The sequence below is a fragment of the Apteryx mantelli genome, chromosome 4, assembly GCF_036417845.1.
Source record: "Apteryx mantelli isolate bAptMan1 chromosome 4, bAptMan1.hap1, whole genome shotgun sequence".
Lineage (NCBI taxonomy): Eukaryota > Metazoa > Chordata > Aves > Apterygiformes > Apterygidae > Apteryx > Apteryx mantelli.
In genome coordinates this window covers 49,032,799-49,050,623 of record NC_089981.1, presented here as the reverse complement: position 1 = coordinate 49,050,623, position 17,825 = coordinate 49,032,799, and the positions used below count along the sequence as shown (strand labels likewise).

General features: G+C 44.3%; 1 protein-coding gene across 4 annotated transcripts in view; it reads left to right on the top strand.

Moving 5' to 3' along the window:
* Positions 1-2,512: 2,512 nt before the first annotated feature.
* The window catches only part of UBR1 (ubiquitin protein ligase E3 component n-recognin 1), a 78,453-nt gene continuing 63,140 nt past the window's right edge, over positions 2,513-17,825 (top strand). For all 4 annotated transcript variants that reach the window (XM_067296505.1, XM_067296503.1, XM_067296504.1 and 1 more), the window contains exons 1-2: positions 2,513-2,607; positions 12,760-13,016. In XM_067296505.1, the coding sequence (XP_067152606.1) occupies positions 2,521-2,607; positions 12,760-13,016 (344 nt within the window). In that variant the 5' untranslated portion in view covers positions 2,513-2,520. The remainder of the gene's footprint in view (positions 2,608-12,759; positions 13,017-17,825) is intronic.

The window sequence follows — 17,825 nt, the reverse complement described above, 5'->3', positions numbered from 1 at the left end:
CCTGACACACATAACATTTCTTCTTATGGTCTTTTAGACAGATTTTTCATATGCACCTTCCCCTTCCCCTCCACCCCCTCTTTCTCAAAACATCCCAAACAACTTTTAATTCATGAGTTAGTGATCAGTAACCATGGCGATCTTGGGAAGTTCCTGCTTTGCTTAATTTCTTCCCGGAGCTCAACCATTCTATTCTAGCCTCAGTAAAACAAGACTGCCAAGTTTCAGCATTTTGTATTTATTATTGTTTTGTTTTTAGTTTTCCTCTATTATTTTAGTAGCCATGGAGACTGTTTTGTGCCATTTCTGCCTGGGTACTGGGGCCAACTTGTTTTTTCAGAGCTTCACTGCCACTTCTTTTGCTGTCTCCTACTGTATGTGGGTTTCAAGTTTTGGGGGAGGAGGTTTGTATTATTTTGATTAAAAAGTCTATATTCTGGTTCAGCTAAAGCAGTTTATATTAGCATAACTGCTTCTAAAAGTTCCATAGTTAAGCAAAACCATACTGATATTTCAGCTAAAAGATAGGGCCATGAGAGAAGCTAGTCCCACAGCAGAGGGGACTGCAGGCAGTCCTCCCACTGCTCACACACATTTGGTGCTGTACAGCCTTGCTTCTCTTGCCTGACTATATCAGAAGCTGGATTATACCACTGCTGGAGCTAATGCTAAAACATGAGGGCGACTTTTCAAAACTCACAGCAGTTGCAGTCTAAACTTGGCTGTTGTACAAACAACAGGTTGATTAAAGATCTGCAACAAGTACAGGCAAAAACAGACGAAGTTTTGTATTGCTTGTTAGGCTCAATGGCAATGAGTGAAACCGCGAAATTCATTTTGTCTTTTTCTACCTCTTGTGTCTACACTTGTCTCAGTGATAATACACATGCAGTAACCCTAAGTTACAGATTTTTATCTGGTAAACAAGGCTGCAATGACTGTTCAAAATGACTCCCAAGACTGCAAACTGCGTAATTCTTCAGCTGACTTTACATTTTCTCTCTTCAACACATCTAATTCAAGTCAGACACCCTTGCTGACCTTCCACAGATATAGTAACATAATTACTGCCAAATTAACACTACTTTATGCCATTTTCCTAATAGTTTTCCTACCAATAATTTGATACTTGTCCTTGTAGAAGTCTGACCACCTCATGTGCCACCCACTTTGTCAGTGGAATGCACAAAGCCAAGAGAAAGGACATGAAGTGCAGCTAAGATTCCTTCATCCTTGAGTTTTACATATATACATACATATACATGTATATATTTTAAATCAGAAGTACTTAAGAGACTTTCTAGCAGACAAGCTAGTAAAGATGCACACACACAGTAGAAATCCATGTTTTCCGGAATCTCTCTAGTCTGGTACTGTGACAGAATTCTGCCAAAATGTGATGCAAGGTATGATAAACCTCATCATGCTCCCTCCCCATGTTTCAATCAATCTGCTGATGACTGAACTTTATAGCAGTACAGGAAAAAACAGATATGAAGACGAGTGGTAGCTACTATGAAAGAGGTACAGTCAGATGTTCTTAAATCATAAGAGAATATGTGTCTTTAGTTTTGAAGAGTGTCTCTGGCCAGAAACACTGAGGAAAATCTACTGAATATACCTGAAAAGGTCAACCGCAAACTTGATCCTACCTGCCCTGGTAACTGAGGAATATGCAAGAGTTGCTTGGAGGCCTGAGGGATTAAGACCACCACAGAAGGAGGCAGTCTGCTCACAAACACAGATATTAGACATTCAGTGGGCTACTGGTATGTATACCTGGAAGGCAAACATAGTTCAAAGCTATATTTACCTATTTTTTTCTCAGCCCTGGGAAGGTAAAAGCGCAGGAAAGTGAGCAGAGGAGGTTTGCACAACCTGGAAAAATGCCAGCGGCAGCTAGACCAGACCTGTCACACCTTGGCCAACTTCCTAAATGCCCTAATCCTGTCAGAGAAGTAAATCCAGAGTCTTCATAACAGAGACAGAGTAAAATGCGTTGTAGCAAGGAGGTGTATAAGGAAAATGACCTGTCCACAAGACAGGCACGTGGCTAAAGCTCCTGTTGTCTCCCGCTCTCGTGTAAAGGAGTTCCTAACATTCGGCCTTCGTTCGGCCTACGCGGGAGACCCGCCACCGCGTACACCACCCCCCCGCGGCACAGGGAGCTCCCTCGCTGCATTTCAGACGCATGTGAAACGCACTTGACACCAGCGTAGGCCCCAGGCGAGCGTGCAGAGGCCGGGCGGGCCCGTCCCGGGGAAGCGGGAGCCGGGAGGGCCCCGCCACCCCCGCGCTGGCCCGGCTGCCCCCCGCGGGCACCGGCCTCCCGCCGGCTACGGGAACCGCCACCCCCACCCCTCAGCGCGCCGCGGCCCGGAAGGAGTCAGCGCGGCCCGCGGGGGGCGGGGCGGCCCCGGCGGAGCATGCGCGAGGGGCGGGCGCGGCGTAGCGGGCGGGTGGCGGCAGCGCGCTTCCGGGCGGCGGCGGCGGTGCCCGGCCGTGTCCCTCGCTGTCAAAATGGCGGACGGAGGCGACGGCGGGGCCGGAGCGGGAGTAGAAGCAGCGGGCGGCCGCGTCTCTGCGCAGCCCCAGGAGCGGGCCACGGTGAGGCTGCTGCCCGGCGCGGCGGCGCCGTTCCCCCCACCCCCGCCTGGGGGCAGCCAGTGCCCTCCGGCGCTGCAGCTCCGCCGCCTGGGGGCGCCTTGGCGGCGGCGGCGGCACCTGCCGGGGCGCGGCCGCGCAACGGCCTAGCCGTCCCGAGCGGGTCGGTGGAGGCTCGCGGCGCGGCGGGCGGGGAGCGGGGTAGCTGCCGCCGCGGGGCCTGCGCCCCCTGCGCCAGCCGGCGCGTCCCGGCGGCGCCCCCGGCGCGCGGAGCGGCCCTGCTGGGGCCGGGCCGTGGCGGGGAGCGAGGCTCCTTGCGTGGGGCAGCGGGTCCTCTCGGCTACCCCCCCCCCAATAGTCTGACCTGCTGGTAAAAAAAGCGAGGTTGTTATCCAGGCTCAAATTTCGGAGAGTCTCAGAGACTTTCGTGCGTTCTTCAGCCGTCACAGGGCACATCTTCTATCCTCATTCTGGTTTTATGCACCGAATTAAGTGCAAGTTTGCCTTAGAACAACAACAACAAAAAAAAGGCTGAAAAACTGACTATTGTTCTGTAGCACGTGAATGAAACAACAAATAGTGAAGTTCGGAAGGGATGTGGGTGGAGATACTTGTCTGCTTCTTCGCTGAGAAAAGTACTTCTTTGGTTTCTGTGAATTATTTTAAACAGTCGTTTATTGATTTAGCATTCATTTAGTGTTGATTCTGTCTAGCATTAGCATCTGTCTGTGTTCCTGCCAAGGTCTGTCTCCTTTTCCCTCCACCACGTTACAGAGTAACAATTGATGCTTTTGCTAGAGGAAATCAAAATGCAGTGGCTGTCAGTTTGAGAAAGGGAATACTGAATGTGTATCAGAAATCTTACATTTTATGTTATTTTCTACTGCCCTAATAGGGGCAACAGATATCAAGAATATGTGGATTTGAAACTGTATCATCACTGGTGCTTAAGCTGGGCACAGGCAATTTGTTTAGATTTGCTAAATTGCTAGCTGCTCCTTACATGATGCTGCACAGCATGAATAGAAGTAGGAAGGTATTTACTTGTGGAACCTCTCATGCAGGAGGCAGTGCTAGGCCAAAACCTGGTTTTGGTTGTACCTTTCCTCTCAGAATTGCAAGGGTGTTTGCAACTCATCATAGGGAGGCAGTCTGTGACTCCAGAGCCATTTCTGATGAGAAGTATATTTTGTGGCCTATGTGTGATTTTCCCCCCCCCCCCCCCACATATTAGACGCTATTTGATTCTGAACTGTAAAATGTGATTTTGTCACCAATTTGGTTGAATTATAGTGTCAAATAGAATACAACCTGAGTTAACCAACTTCTTAAGCTTGAGAGCTATGTGTAGAGCCAGAGAGGTACTGAGGGAATAGCTGCAGTCAGTAGCATAACAGTGCAATTAAGCCTCCATTATTCAGGGGCATAAGAGGCTGAGTTAGCCCAAGCAATGGATAAAACTGATAATACTGGTACTGTGAAAAACACAGAGGCAGATGTTGAGGAGATGCTTGGCTGCTCAGAGTCAGCTCTGGTCCACTAAGTCTTCTTATTTTTCATGTGGTTTCAGCCAGCTGAGTGTCCCTCTGTCCTAACTGGCGTTATTCCAGTTTCCAAAAGAGCCCATTGGCGCAGCGGGTGGCCACGTAGGCTACGCTGTGTTGATGTGGCATGTGGCCACGCAACCTGCATGTCTGCCATATACCCAAGCCAACTGCAGGAACAGTGAGAGTGATTATGGGGTGAGGGTATTATCTGAAGGGAAAAGAGGGAGCTACAGGTATGGACTTAAGCTGGGGCTGACAGTGTTTATTAAGTCAGGTTGCAACATGGCTATACTGATGCTAGAGACAGCTGCAATCTGGCAGCAGTACACCCAATTAATTTACTGTTGTACTAAAGATGGCACTGGTTAGGTGGGGCTAATATCTCTGACTTGAGTTATCACTGAATAGAGCTGGTCTGAATGTCCCTTTGCTTGGTCCTAGAATCAGGAAAGCTGGGGAGCATGGAGCAGAAACAACCAGCCCAACAGAGTTGGCTTAAGCCTTACTGAACTCATCAACCCTGTTTTGGTGTTGGTCCAGCCAGGCTGGCTCTTGCCCTCCTTTTTCATCTCTGGCTTTGGGAGGTGGGCATTGGTTGCTGTGCTGGACCACATCTGGCTGCATGATGCTCTGGCTAATAAAGCCCCCTAGAGTGTGGGGGGCATGAAGCAGAGTTATCTGAATGATTCTCCAGGGGGCAGCTTGAGTCTGGCAGGGTTGGGGATGACTCAGTTAATAGACTCATCTGTACCCAGCCCAGCTCTGTGGTTGTGTCTGTGCACTTAACTCCAATTCTTCAGGCTGGATGAGTGTAGTTTGGAAATACCTGAGTTGGCTTTCCATTGCATTAGTTAAAGCCTGACAGGCCCCATCCGTGCCCTGTTCTGCTCCCAAGTAGCAGTATTGCTTCCTGATCTGAGCTCTCCCTGAAAGAGGTATGGCTGAATGTGGGTTGTGCTGGAATTGACCTTGTAAACCCTGTCAACCAAACTTAGCTCTACACTATTCTCTTTCCCTAGCAGCATCCCCAGTTTGCTTGGCTGACTCGTGGGCTTGGCTCAACTGGTGTAATAGGTGGCTAGTTGGCATTCCTAGTGGCCAAATAAAAGCCTGCTTTGCAGGCTGGATCCAGCCATTTGGCTGTTTGTTGTCCATCTGTATTCTAAACAAATTCCAGTTCGACTCTTGCCTACTTATGTGGTTGCTATCTGGAATATACCAGCTGGGTTTAGATGTTAAAATATTTTAAAGACTTTCATTCATACTACATCTTCAATTTTTGAAATATATGTACCTTTGCAGTAATACTTGTGACTCCCCCCCCCCCCAGAAGTCCTATCTTTTATCATCAATCAATACTCATGCAAAAGTGTAGGTGGGATTGAATTTAATTGAGTGGGATGGTGTTGTATAAGAGGAGAAAGCTTTACTTTTGGGAAATCTCCTTTAAAGGCAGGAAACTAACTAGATTTTGAATTTTAAACTCAAAACACAAGGTATACACGCAGAGGCACTTGTGTGTTTTAATGTATTTTAAATCTGCTTTCATATTGTTCAGTGCTGTGAAAGAGTTGAGAAAATTGCAGCTGAGGAGCCTTACTTCTGTAGTTGTCTTGTTATCAAGTAATAATATGGAGAGGAGAACCAGTCTCAAACCTAGACTATTTCTTGAGACTGATGAAGGCTCTTTGTCAGGTGTCTTTGGAGTTGCAGTGACTTCTTTCAGTTTTGAATCTGATCTCTCCTAATCTAAATTAACCTGTTTAAACCAGAATGTGTGTCCGTATAATTTTATATCAAATTATGTAAGCTAACTTGTTTTTAAAATTACATCATTGGGTAAATCAGCATATCCTTGTGTGTAAATAAGCCCTGAGTTGCATATAATCCAAGCCTTATTTTTAAAATAGTGCAGTGTATCAGTGTGTCTAAGAAGGACAGTCCATAAAGTTGTAACAGGTAACTGGAGCATCGCCAAGGTCCTGCTTGGGTCCTTATATATTTAGCTTTCTGTTGGAGTGCCTGTGTTTTGTTGTGGCGTTGAGCAATGCTGTGGTTTGAAAGCCTTTCCTTCATTGTTTGCTTTCACGTTTACTCGTGTTTCTTGACAGTTTTGTGGCTTTTGTTAGTGCAGGAGTGAACTCTGATTGTGAAGATTATCTATGATCTTTGCACAAGTGCTGGTTGCTGTCGTTCTGCCGTAGCACTGCTGGAGTGCTGGGAGAGGTATGTGACTCTGGGAGGATGCTGCTGCCAGCAGGTGTGCCGGCTGGCGGGCAGATGCTTAAGTGCTTCTGTTTAACTAGATCCCAGAGCAGCAGAGGAGCTGCACATAAACAGGTTGGTTTTGGTGTATAAGGGAAAGCATTTGGAAGTGTTGAGTTAGTGCTAAACGCAGATGGATTTACCTGAATTTAATTGCACATTAACTCAGTGAAGAATTAAACTATGTGCACGATGGATCATGAACTTCAGGATGATTGGTGGTTAAGTTTGGGTGGGTGCAAGGCCAGTTTATTTGAGTACGTGGGAATTAACATAAAAAGCCAGTATAAACAAATGTCAGCTTTTTTTTTTAAATTAAACTAAATTATTAATTAGTTAGCTATAAATACGCACTGCAACTGCAGTTTTTGAAGTGCACCCTGGTGCTAAGAAGTTTGATAGATATCCTGTTCCCTAGAGGTAGGAGACCACAGCATGGATGTGAAGGATCAAACAAGGAAAGGAACAAAGCCTTTTCTTTGTTCCTTTAGAAACAAAATTACAAGAATCTTGAGTCTGCCAAGTGAATAGCCAAAACTTAAAGGAAAAGTTTTATTTTAAAGTCTCTGACAGAATACTACAAATAAATCCACAAAGATGATGATTTTGCTCCCCCCATCGGAGAATGAATATGCGTTTTTTGCAAAATAGGTGTTTTGGATATTGTTTTGCTTTAATGCCTGTTACTGAATTCTTGTTTCTCCTAGTATTGATATGTAAATTATATATTGCTATCTACCTAATTCACAGTTGACAGAAAAATTTGGATCGCAAAAGGTGTTTAGATTGCATACCTCAAAAACTTGGGAATTATTTCTAGAATTTTTAGCTACTTTGTTTTGCCTGTTGAATCTGCTTGGTAGTATCCTGCTAGTTTTGTAGAATATTTAGGCTAGAGTGTCCTGCTGGTAAGTGGTATGGTACAGTAGAGAGGAAACTACAGCCCCTGATTTCACTTTTAATGTCTCCTTGGGCACCTCTTTGCATTCAAGCACTTATCCCTGTGAACTGAAACTGCATTTGTGGGACTTTGGAGATGAGTGTGACTTAAAATTGATATCTGACCTGCAGTTTCGAGGAGTCTGAACAGCCTGGATCTGTGCCTTGCTTACCCCAAAGATCACATTAGTGTTAGCTGTCCAACATAGTTTGCTGAAATAGTAACTGACTGTACACCGGTGTTCGCTGTTGCTTCTCAGGCTGACACTGGTTTTCTGTGGTTCAGCTGAACTGGCAGTCATTGGAGGCTACTGGAATCAAGGTGGTTTCCACTGCAGACAAGGTTTTAGTAGTCTGTGCTGTTATTCTGAGTCTAATTCCCAGTGGGCAAACACCTGCATCATTAAAGCATCTTTTAACATTAGTTGGCACCCTGCTAGTAGTCTTGGCACAGTGGCCACAGTTTAAATAAATGTACAGATCAAACAGCTTTTATGTTTTCAGGTCAGAGTTGCTGTGTTTCTAGGACAGTGTAGAAGATCTTGAATTTCCTAAAGTAAAACAGCTTTTCGCATTTGGTATTTACGTTGAATGGCACTTGCTTGAAATCAGCTAGCTTCCTCCTCCCCCCTAACATTTTATACATTTACTTTTAAAAGCCTGCTTCTCCCTACTATTTTGACAGGCAGCTGACATTGCCATCCCATGCTTGACAAATTTATGGCATTCCCAGACTAAGCTTTCTCATAATTTATTATTTAATGTTTGTAAATATTAATATTCCTTCTTTTCCCTAATTACATTAACATATATTTCTAAAAATAAAGTCTTGAAATTTATGCTGTCACATTTGCACTGTAAGATCAGTGTGTCAATCAGTGCAGTAAAGTTAGAGCTGTTTTCTGTAGTATCTCCTAATGCAAACTAATAGTTTGAAAAGAGTTTAGGATTCAAACAGAATTATGCTCATAATGTAAAACAGAAAAACTGTATGGAAGTAGTGGTCACTGAATTAATGTGTATATTAAACCTATTGCAATGATGAAGGAATTCTATCATGGTAGTGAGTAATCTCATTTGTCACTTGATCTGTAGGTGAGAAGTGATTTAAAAGAGCTTGTTAGCTATTTTTTCTTTTTCCCTATGTACTTATTTAGCTCTTCATTCCTGTTATTATTTGGAATATACACAAACTAATGAATTCAAAATTTTGCTCTTTTTTTATGAGTATTTCTCTTTGTAGGTAAATGTAATTCTTCATCCTCAAACTTTCCTAATATGATGCTTCTTTAAAGAGGTTTGGAAAAAGCCTACAAACTGTTTGTTCTTTTAGATGTGGGACAAAACTGCATGTTTGACTGGAATTGACTTTTGGAAAGATCTCAGTACACTTACACATGTGAAGACAAATTAGTAGTCTGTTTTCACAGAGGAGGTGTACTGATACAAGATAAGAGCTTATGTCCTACCGATTCGTTGTTGTGAGGTGCCACTTGTGGAATCCTATTCCTTTAGCAAGTCATTGAAGATTACTGGTTAATGCTATTGTTATACAGAACAAATCAAGTGCCTTGGATGCAAAATGGATGCTGTCTCTGCTCTTTTGACAGTTACTTAACCTTGAGAAACTTAGCTTTGCAACTCCTTCCAGCTCCCTTCCTCTGCCCTTTTCCCACAGTTTGAACATTACTGTCATCTTCAGGGAGAATGCAACAGGAACCGGTGAGTTGAGAAGGAAAAGAGATAGGGCTGGAGAAAGCTGGAAGTATAAAGTAGAAGGGAACAGAGAGGAGGGGATGCATCTCTTCGATACTCTCTGCTAGTGTCAGGTTCCTAAGTGTCCCCAGTCACCTGCTATTACCAATATGTGGGAAAGCCCACCAATGTAATGTGGCTCTCGCTCCCTCCTAGGATGCAGGGCAGTGCGTTACTGCTGTGGTTGTTCCCTTACCTCACCTTGGCGATTGCTTCTGGCAGCCTGTGTCTGAGCCCTGTGTCTGTCCATTTGTCCGTTTCCACGTGATGACTTGTCCATTTCTTCAGGTTTTAAAAAATGGCAAAAAATCCCATCAAGAGAACTTTATTAAGGTTGCTAGTTCAGATACCAGAAATTCTAATATTGAAATTTCTCAACTTTTAAGTAGTCTTAATTTACTCCAAATATATGCAATGGCGATTTTATTTTATTTTTTAATTCAGTGGTTTTCAGTTTGCAGTCCAAAAATATTTTCCAGTGGAATAGTGTAGACTAGAGTGGAGTGTATTCAGGCCTACTTCCCATGGGTTTGCTTCTGGTACTTACAGTATGTGGACCCCAGCAAGGAGTCTGTGAAGGCCAGGGGTCTGTGGACTGCAGACTGATAATCCTGCTTTAGTAACATAATTATGTTTTTATTTTGGTTACGTTATTTCGTGACCTCCACCTCTTTCAGTACACAATTTCAGATTTATTCTTGAGTGGAAACAGATTGGGAAAAAGACTTTTCTGTAGGGCTTATTCATAGCAGAAGTAGGAAGGTGAGTGGAAACCATGATACAGAAATTGAGGAAAAAAGTACGATTTCTGCCGGCTAGGGCAGCTGAATGCTGCAGCGAAAGCCTGGGTTTTGTTTGTAGCTTTCTTGCACTGTTCCTGGGCATTTATAGACTCCCTGCTCATCCGGGGCATAGATGGGGGATTAGAACTTAATTGAAGATGATACAGTATTTTATTTCCTCTTCATTGGTCAATATATGGTCAGTGAAGAAAAAGTAGCGATTCATTCATTGACTTCTCAGTGGTTTTCCTCACTGTGGCAATGGAGCACTTCGCAGGTCTGTGCTCAGGGGAGGCAGTGAGCGAGGCTTGAGGAAAGGCGGGACTGCTCAAAGCGTTAACTGAAGTAGACCTTGATTTTAGTATGTGTGTGCAAGGAGGCCGAGCTAACATATCACAGGCAATCTTAGCTTAGGGGTGTGCTTTATTTGGCCGCTTTTATGTTTTTGATGCAGTTTTGTGTGCAACTTTATACAGTTGACTGTAGCATACGGAACAGATTTTGACACAAGAAATATATTACTTCTCCTAGGAGACGCGGAAGGTGTGGGATAGATCTGAAATTTAGCCTGGTGCAGCTTCTAGCCGCAAAAATATTCATATTATCTTCATGAAGATATGTTTACCAGAAGGCAGCCAGCCTGCTTGAGAGAAGCCTCTTCCCTTCTTTCCTCTCTTTCCCTACTTCCTGTCTTCCGTTCGCTGGTCAACAGTTAGCTAGAATTAAAAGCTTTGTGCAGGAATGCTTGAAACATCTGGGAATTAGCCTGTGTGAGAACTCATTCTGCGCTTCTGGCAGATTTTCAGGAAAACTGAGCCCCGTGTTTCTTGAAGCTGTTATACACTCTGTTCCAACAACACAGAAGCTAAACTTATACCGTCTCTTGGGAAAATAGCTAATTAAGAGAGAAGAGATGAACCCTGGGATCCTCTTGTGCTTTTGAAAGACAGCATGCCAAGAGGTCACTGTTTTTTCCCCTTATATGAGCAGATACTGTACCCAAGTTGGGAGGCAACTTGATAAAAGCCATAGAGCAATATAGGTAAGCTACAAAAACAAGCAGAAGTTTGTCCTCATGTTCAAGGAGGAACACTTAATTCTGAAGTTTAATTATGATGTAAGAATAATTGGCTGCTTCCCAGCTTAAATTAAAAAAAAAAAAAAGCACAATTTGATATTTTTCTGAGAACCCTTGGTTAAGCATGATTTTATTTTTTTTAAGGCTGTTTTGCAGGTATTTGATACATTTGGATTTAGTTTTCAGTTACCTTTCACAATTCGATGTCTTTCTCTGTAACCCATCTGAGCATAATTAAAAATAATGTTATTGGGTAGTAATTTGAAAAATTAAAAAAAAACTTAATTAAAATAAGTGAATCAATTAATTTTGTTTCTTTTTTTGTTGATTAGCGCTGTGAATATGTGAAGATGCATATGTATCTATATATTTTGAGTGTGTGGATGTATACCTATATGCATGTGTACTTGCATGCAAGTGTATACTAAGGTTTTTATGACTGATAAGGTCATCGTCATGGTGCTTACTGTTCAAGTAATAAATCTGGCTGTGTTTCTTGATCTAGAATTTTTGTGAAAATCGGAATTTAAATGGTTAGTGGTTCCCTTCACTCAGTGAATGGATCTTCATTTCCTGATACTTGCGGGTGGGTTGAATGCTTTGTGATTCAAGAAATCTGATTAAATTGGTCAATCTGCACTTACAAGAGGACAATATTGCTAGGATGATCTGAGGACAAGTTTGCTCCTCTGCTTGACAACATTGTCCATGGCTTCTCTTCTCTTGTCCATCAGCGTCTGCCATGCATTTTCTTCCATGGCTTTGAGTTCATGGATCACCAAGATAAATGATGTAATGGACTACCTCAGGGTAATGCTAATGAAGATTGATGGCCAGAATATCAGTAGAAGCCTCAGGATAAAAATACATTTATTTTAAGTGTTGTGTTCATTATTCAGGACATAATGAGAATGTTGTTTAGTGTGGCTACAACATGGAACAAATCTCTTTTGACAGTTTAGCTTTGGGTAGTGAATATTATGGTTAATCCAGGCTGTCTTAACCTGTATCTCATTTCTGTTTCTTCTGTTTAGATTTGTATGTAGAAAGATTTGTTTGTACTTGACTGTACTAAGTAGACAGATAACTTTTTCAGAAAACAAACAATTACTATTTGATATTATGCAGCTCTAGCTTTAAGAGTACTGGAGTTGCAGTATTTTGGACTGCATCTGTTCTAGGTTCATTTCTTTTTTCTGTTTTGGAGAACTGTTCTAATCTTGATAGTAAACTAGGGAGCTGTAGCCTTATAGATCTGTATCTGGTTCTTTATCTCCATCAACTTTTAGGAGTAATCTATTGATTGGATTGATGTAGGTTTTATCTTAAGTCAGAAATCAGATTTTTTTTTTTCTACCTTTCACATAAGATTTTCTGCATTTTCATCCTTTAAACAGTTGAACACTTTACTTCTTTCAGTCTTCTTCCTAGTCCAAACTCTGTCTTGCTTGCTTTGCTCATTTTCTGCTTGCTGGCCTAGAAAAAGTTCCTTTTAGAGTTGTTTGTGAAGATGCATATATTTTTCTTGCAAAAATAAGTCTTTGAGGGATAAATCAAGGTTGTTTGTGGAAGGAGATTGTCTTGAGGAGCTTTGGTGAGTAAATTTTTTTTATCTGGTTTGCAGTGGGGAAAACCAAAAGGTATTTCTAAGTAATGGGAATAATATGAAAGAATGAATGTTCAGCCTTGAAGAACGAAAGTAGAGCAATTAGAACTGTGGAACTACCCATGTACTAATTTCTTTACATTTATTTATTTATGTTTACCCATTGATTTACTCTTCTTGCAGTGGTGGGATGAAAGATTCGACTTCCAGACTACCTTTTTACAGTGCTTGGCAAAGCATGTGCCAAATACTTACTCAGCTGAAATGGACCCCTTGTTGGAGAAACAAGAAGAAATGGTCCAGGCAACAATACTATACCCTCTGGAATGCTATTTGTTTGGGGAAGACCCAGATATCTTCCTGGAGAAATTACAACAGAGTGGAACCTCACAGCTCTGTGGGAAGGTGTTCAAAGGAGGGGAGACAACGTATTCTTGCAGGTAAGCACAAAGGTATGTTATCATGACTGTTCCCTTGTGAGATAATGCAGCAAAGTAGACTTAATGAAACTAGTTGCGCTGCAAAGTAATCATCATTTGTGTCACAGAAGGTCTTTAAGCAACGGGCAGTGGCATTTGCTTTAGATTTCAAACCACTTTAGAGTGAGCAAAGTTGCATATGGAAAGCATACTCTGGCAGAGAAAAGAGGGAGGAAATGGAAAGGATACTAAAGGTACTGAAAGCCACTGGTTAAAAAGATTGCATGACAGGGCATGAGTATGGGACCTGTACCTGGGATTGAGGGAAGACAGTCATAAAAACCTGCACACTACAGAGTGCTCATCTTTTCAAAGTCTGAAACACAATCCAGCATTTCTGAGCATCAACAATATGCTGCTTGAGCAATATCTGTGTAAGCCACGGTCACTTTTTCACCTTCTTTCTCACCCAGATGTGTATTAAAGATGAAAACCTATTGATATGATATTACTTCATTACTTTATTAATTCATATATCAGAGGTCTTCATGGTGGCTGCAGAGATTGCAACTGAGCTGGTAATTTATTGGTGTTAGTATGATGCTATATGATAATTTTTTGTCATTTTTGGGTCATTTTAAAAGCCTAGAACACTGAACCAGAAATGCCAAAATAATATTATTAAGGATGAGTAATATTATTTAGGATGCAAGATCAAGTCCAAAGGGTCTTTGTACGAATCCTTACATGTTTGCTGTAAAGTGTATAGCAAATGGGACAGTGGTTTGTTGGAAGAAAAAGGATGGTCAAAGCAGTTTAGTGCTGCTATATCAGGAATACTGCTGTTCCTGCCATTGCAGAGTTCTTGTATGATAGTAGGCAAGATGATAAAGCTGTATTTCTCAGAGGTGGTCAGTCAATTTATTTTTTCTTAATTTTTGAGTTACTGTCTTGCAATAATTTGGTGGTATTTATAAAAATGCTGATTTAATACTGCCACTGAAGTCAAGCAAGTCTTTCCTTTAGAATTCTGAGATGCTAAAAATAATAGATACTCTGAAATAATAAAATCTAAAATGTCTAAAATTAGACGTTCAAATCTAGCAGGTACTTCTGTCTTAATGTTTCTTTGTTTTAACTCACCTTGTAGTAGCTTTATGGTAATAAATGAATATTAGTAAAGTATTAAATTACAGTAATGATAATTGTCATCTAAAGGTTCAAAAGGAAATTCATTCTGTATTCAGAATTATTATGTTGTTTTAGTTGTATTGTAAAGAAGGCCTTGAACCAGATGTTGAACAAGGGTGTAAAACAAAAAACTTATCATTGAATAACCGGGACAACAGACCCTGTGCCCTACCGGAACACCCGGAAAAAGCGGTGGGTGATTGTTGTGGGGGACTCCCTGCTACAGGGGACGGAGGCATCTATCTGCCGACCTGACCTCTTGTCTAGAGAGGTTTGTGGCCTGCCGGGGGCTCGTGTGAGAGATGTCATGCAAAGACTGCCAAGGCTCGTCCACGCTTTGGACTATTACCCACTGCTGCTCTTCCATGTGGGCACTAATGACACCAAGGGCAAACTGGAGACCATCAAGCAGGATTTCAGAGCTCTGGGGATGGTGGTCAAGGGTCTGGGAGCCCAGGTCATCTTCTCCTCAATCCTGCCAGTGAGGGGGATGGATGAGAGGAGGAGGAGACGGACTTTCCAGGTTAACGACTGGCTGCGCCGCTGGTGTTGGCAACAGGGTTTTGGTTTCTACGACCATGGGACCCTGTTTGAAGATCGACAACTGATGGCGAGAGATGGGATCCACCTCACGAGGCGGGGCACGCGGGTCTTTGCCAACAGGTTGGCCAACCTGGTAAGGAGGGCTTTAAACTAGGAAAGATGGGGGAAGGGGAGAGTTATAGTGACAAAAGACAAAAGACTGCTCAAGTCAGGATGCCTCCAGCAGGTGAATGCAGCCAGGGAAGTGCGCATGGGATGTGGCTATGGAGGACCCTCTTGTATCCCTCCTGGGAAACCTGCACGCTCGATCACCTCCCTGAAATGCCTGTACACCAATGCACGCAGCTTGGGGAACAAACAGGAAGAACTAGAGATGTGTGTGCGGTCGCAGGGCCATGATCTCATTGCCATTACAGAGACATGGTGGGATAGCTCGCATGACTGGAGTGCTGTCATGGATGGCTACGTGCTTTTTAGGAAAGACAGGCCAGGAAAGCGAGGTGGTGGAGTTGCTCTTTATGTGAGAGAGCAACTGGAATGTACTGAGCTGTGCCTAGGGGTGGATGAAGAGCGAGTCGAGAGCTTATGGGTAAGGATTAAAGGGCAGGCTAGCATGGGTGACACTGTTGTGGGTGTTTACTACAGGCCACCTGATCAGGATGAGGAAGTCGATGAGGCCTTCTACAGACAGCTGGAAGTAGCCTCACAATCCCAGGCCCTGGTTCTCATGGGGGACTTCAACCACCCTGATATCTGCTGGAAAGACAACACAGCTAGGCACAAACAGTCCTGGAGATTCCTGCAGAGCATTGGTGACAACTTCTTGACCCAGGTGGTGGAGGAGCCAACAAGGAGACGTGTGCTGCTGGACCTTGTACTAACAAACAAAGAAGGACTGGTGGAAGATGTGAAGGTCGGGGGCTGCCTTGGCTGCAGTGACCATGAGATGGTGGAGTTCAGGATCCTGCGAGGAGGCAGCAGGGCACCAAGTAGGATCGCAACCCTGGACTTCAGGAGAGCAAACTTTGGCCTCTGCAGGGACCTACTTGGAGGAATCCCATGGGTGAGGGCCCTGGAAGGAAGGAGTGTTCAAGAGAGTTGGTTAATATTCAAACATCACTTCCTCCAGGCTCAAGAGCGGTGCACCCCTATGAGTATGAAGTCAAGCAAAGGAGGCAGGAGACCTGCATGGATGAGCAAGGAGCTCCTGGCAAAACTCAACCAGAAGAAGGAAGTCTACAGAAAGTGGAAAGGGGGACAGGCCACTTGGGAGGAATACAGGAACGTTGTTAGAGTATGCAGGGATGCGACGAGGAAGGCTAAGGCCCGTTTGGCATTAAATCTGGCTAGAGATGTCAAGGACAACAAGAAGGGCTTCTTCAAATACATCGGTAGCAAGAGGAAGACTAGGGAAAATGTGGGCCCTTTGCTGAATGGGGTGGGTGCCCTGGTGACGAAGGATGCAGAGAAGGCAGAGTTACTGAATGCCTTCTCTGCTTCAGTCTTTACTGGTCATGCCAGCCCTCAGGAACCCCAGACCCTGGAGGCAAGAGAGAAAGTCTGGAGAAAGGAAGACTTGCCCTTGCTTGAGGAGGATCGGGTTAGAGATCATTTAAGCAAACTTGACACCCACAAATCCATGGGACCTGATGGGATGCACCCACGAGTGCTGAGGGAGCTGGCGGACATTATTGCTAAGCCACTCTCCATCATCTTTGAAAGGACGTGGAGAACAGGAGAGGTGCCTGAAGACTGGAAGAAAGCCAATGTCACCCCAGTCTTCAAAAAGGGCAAGAAGGAGGACCCAGGGAACTACAGGCCAGTCAGCCTCACCTGCATCCCTGGAAAGGTGATGGAGCAGCTCATCCTGGAGGCCATCTCCAAGCATGTGGAGGAAAAGAAGGTGATCAGGAGTAGCCAGCATGGCTTCACCAAGGGGAAATCATGCTTAACCAATCTGATAGCCTTCTATGATGGAATGACTGGCTGGGTAGATGAGGGGAGAGCAGTGGATGTTGTCTCCCTTGACTTCAGCAAGGCTTTTGACACTGTCTCCCATGACATCCTCATAGACAAGCTCAGGAAGTGTGGGCTGGATGAGTGGACAGTGAGGTGGATTGAGAACTGGCTGAACGGCAGAGCTCAGAGAGCTGTGATCAGTGGCACAGAGTCTAGTTGGAGGCCTGTAGCTAGCGGTGTCCCCCTGGGGTCAGTCCTGGGTCCAGTCTTGTTCAACTTCTCCATCAATGACCTGGATGAAGGGACAGAGTGCACCCTCAGCAAGTTTGCTGACGATACAAAACTGGGAGGAGTGGCGGATACACCAGAGGGCTGTGCTGCCATTCAGAGAGACCTGGACAGGCTGGAGAGGTGGGCGGAGAGGAACCTCATGAAGTTCAACAAAGGCAAGTGCAGGGTCCTGCACCTGGGGAGGAATAACCCCAGGCACCAGTACAGGTTGGGGGCTGACCTGCTGGAAAGCAGCTCTGCGGAGAAGGACCTGGGAGTGCTGGTGGACACCAAGTTAAGCATGAGGCAGCAACGTGCCCTTGTGGCCAAGAAGGCCAATGGTATCCTGGGGTGCATCAGAAAGAGTGTTGCCAGCAGGTCGAGGGAGGTGATTCTCCCCCTCTCCTCAGCCCTGGTGAGGCCCCATCTGGAGTACTGCGTCCAGTTCTGGGCTCCCCAGTACAAGAGGGATGTGGCACTACTGGAGCAAGTCCAGCGAAGGGCCACAAAGTTGATTAGGGGACTGGAGCATCTCTCTTATGAGGAAAGGCTGAGAGAGCTGGGCCTGTTTAGCCTGGAGAAGAGAAGGCTGAGAGGAGATCTTATCAATGTGTACAAGTATCTGAAGGGAGGGTGTCGAGAGGATGGGACCAGACTCTTTTCAGTGGTGCCAAGCGACAGGACGCGAGGCAATGGGCACAAACTGAAACACAGACACTTCCATCTTAACATGAGGAAAAACTTTTTCACTGTGAGGGTGACAGAGCACTGGAACAGGTTGCCCCGAGAGGTGGTGGAGTCTCCTTCTCTGGAGATATTCAAAACGCGCCTGGATGCAATCCTGTGCAATGTGCTCTAGGTGACCCT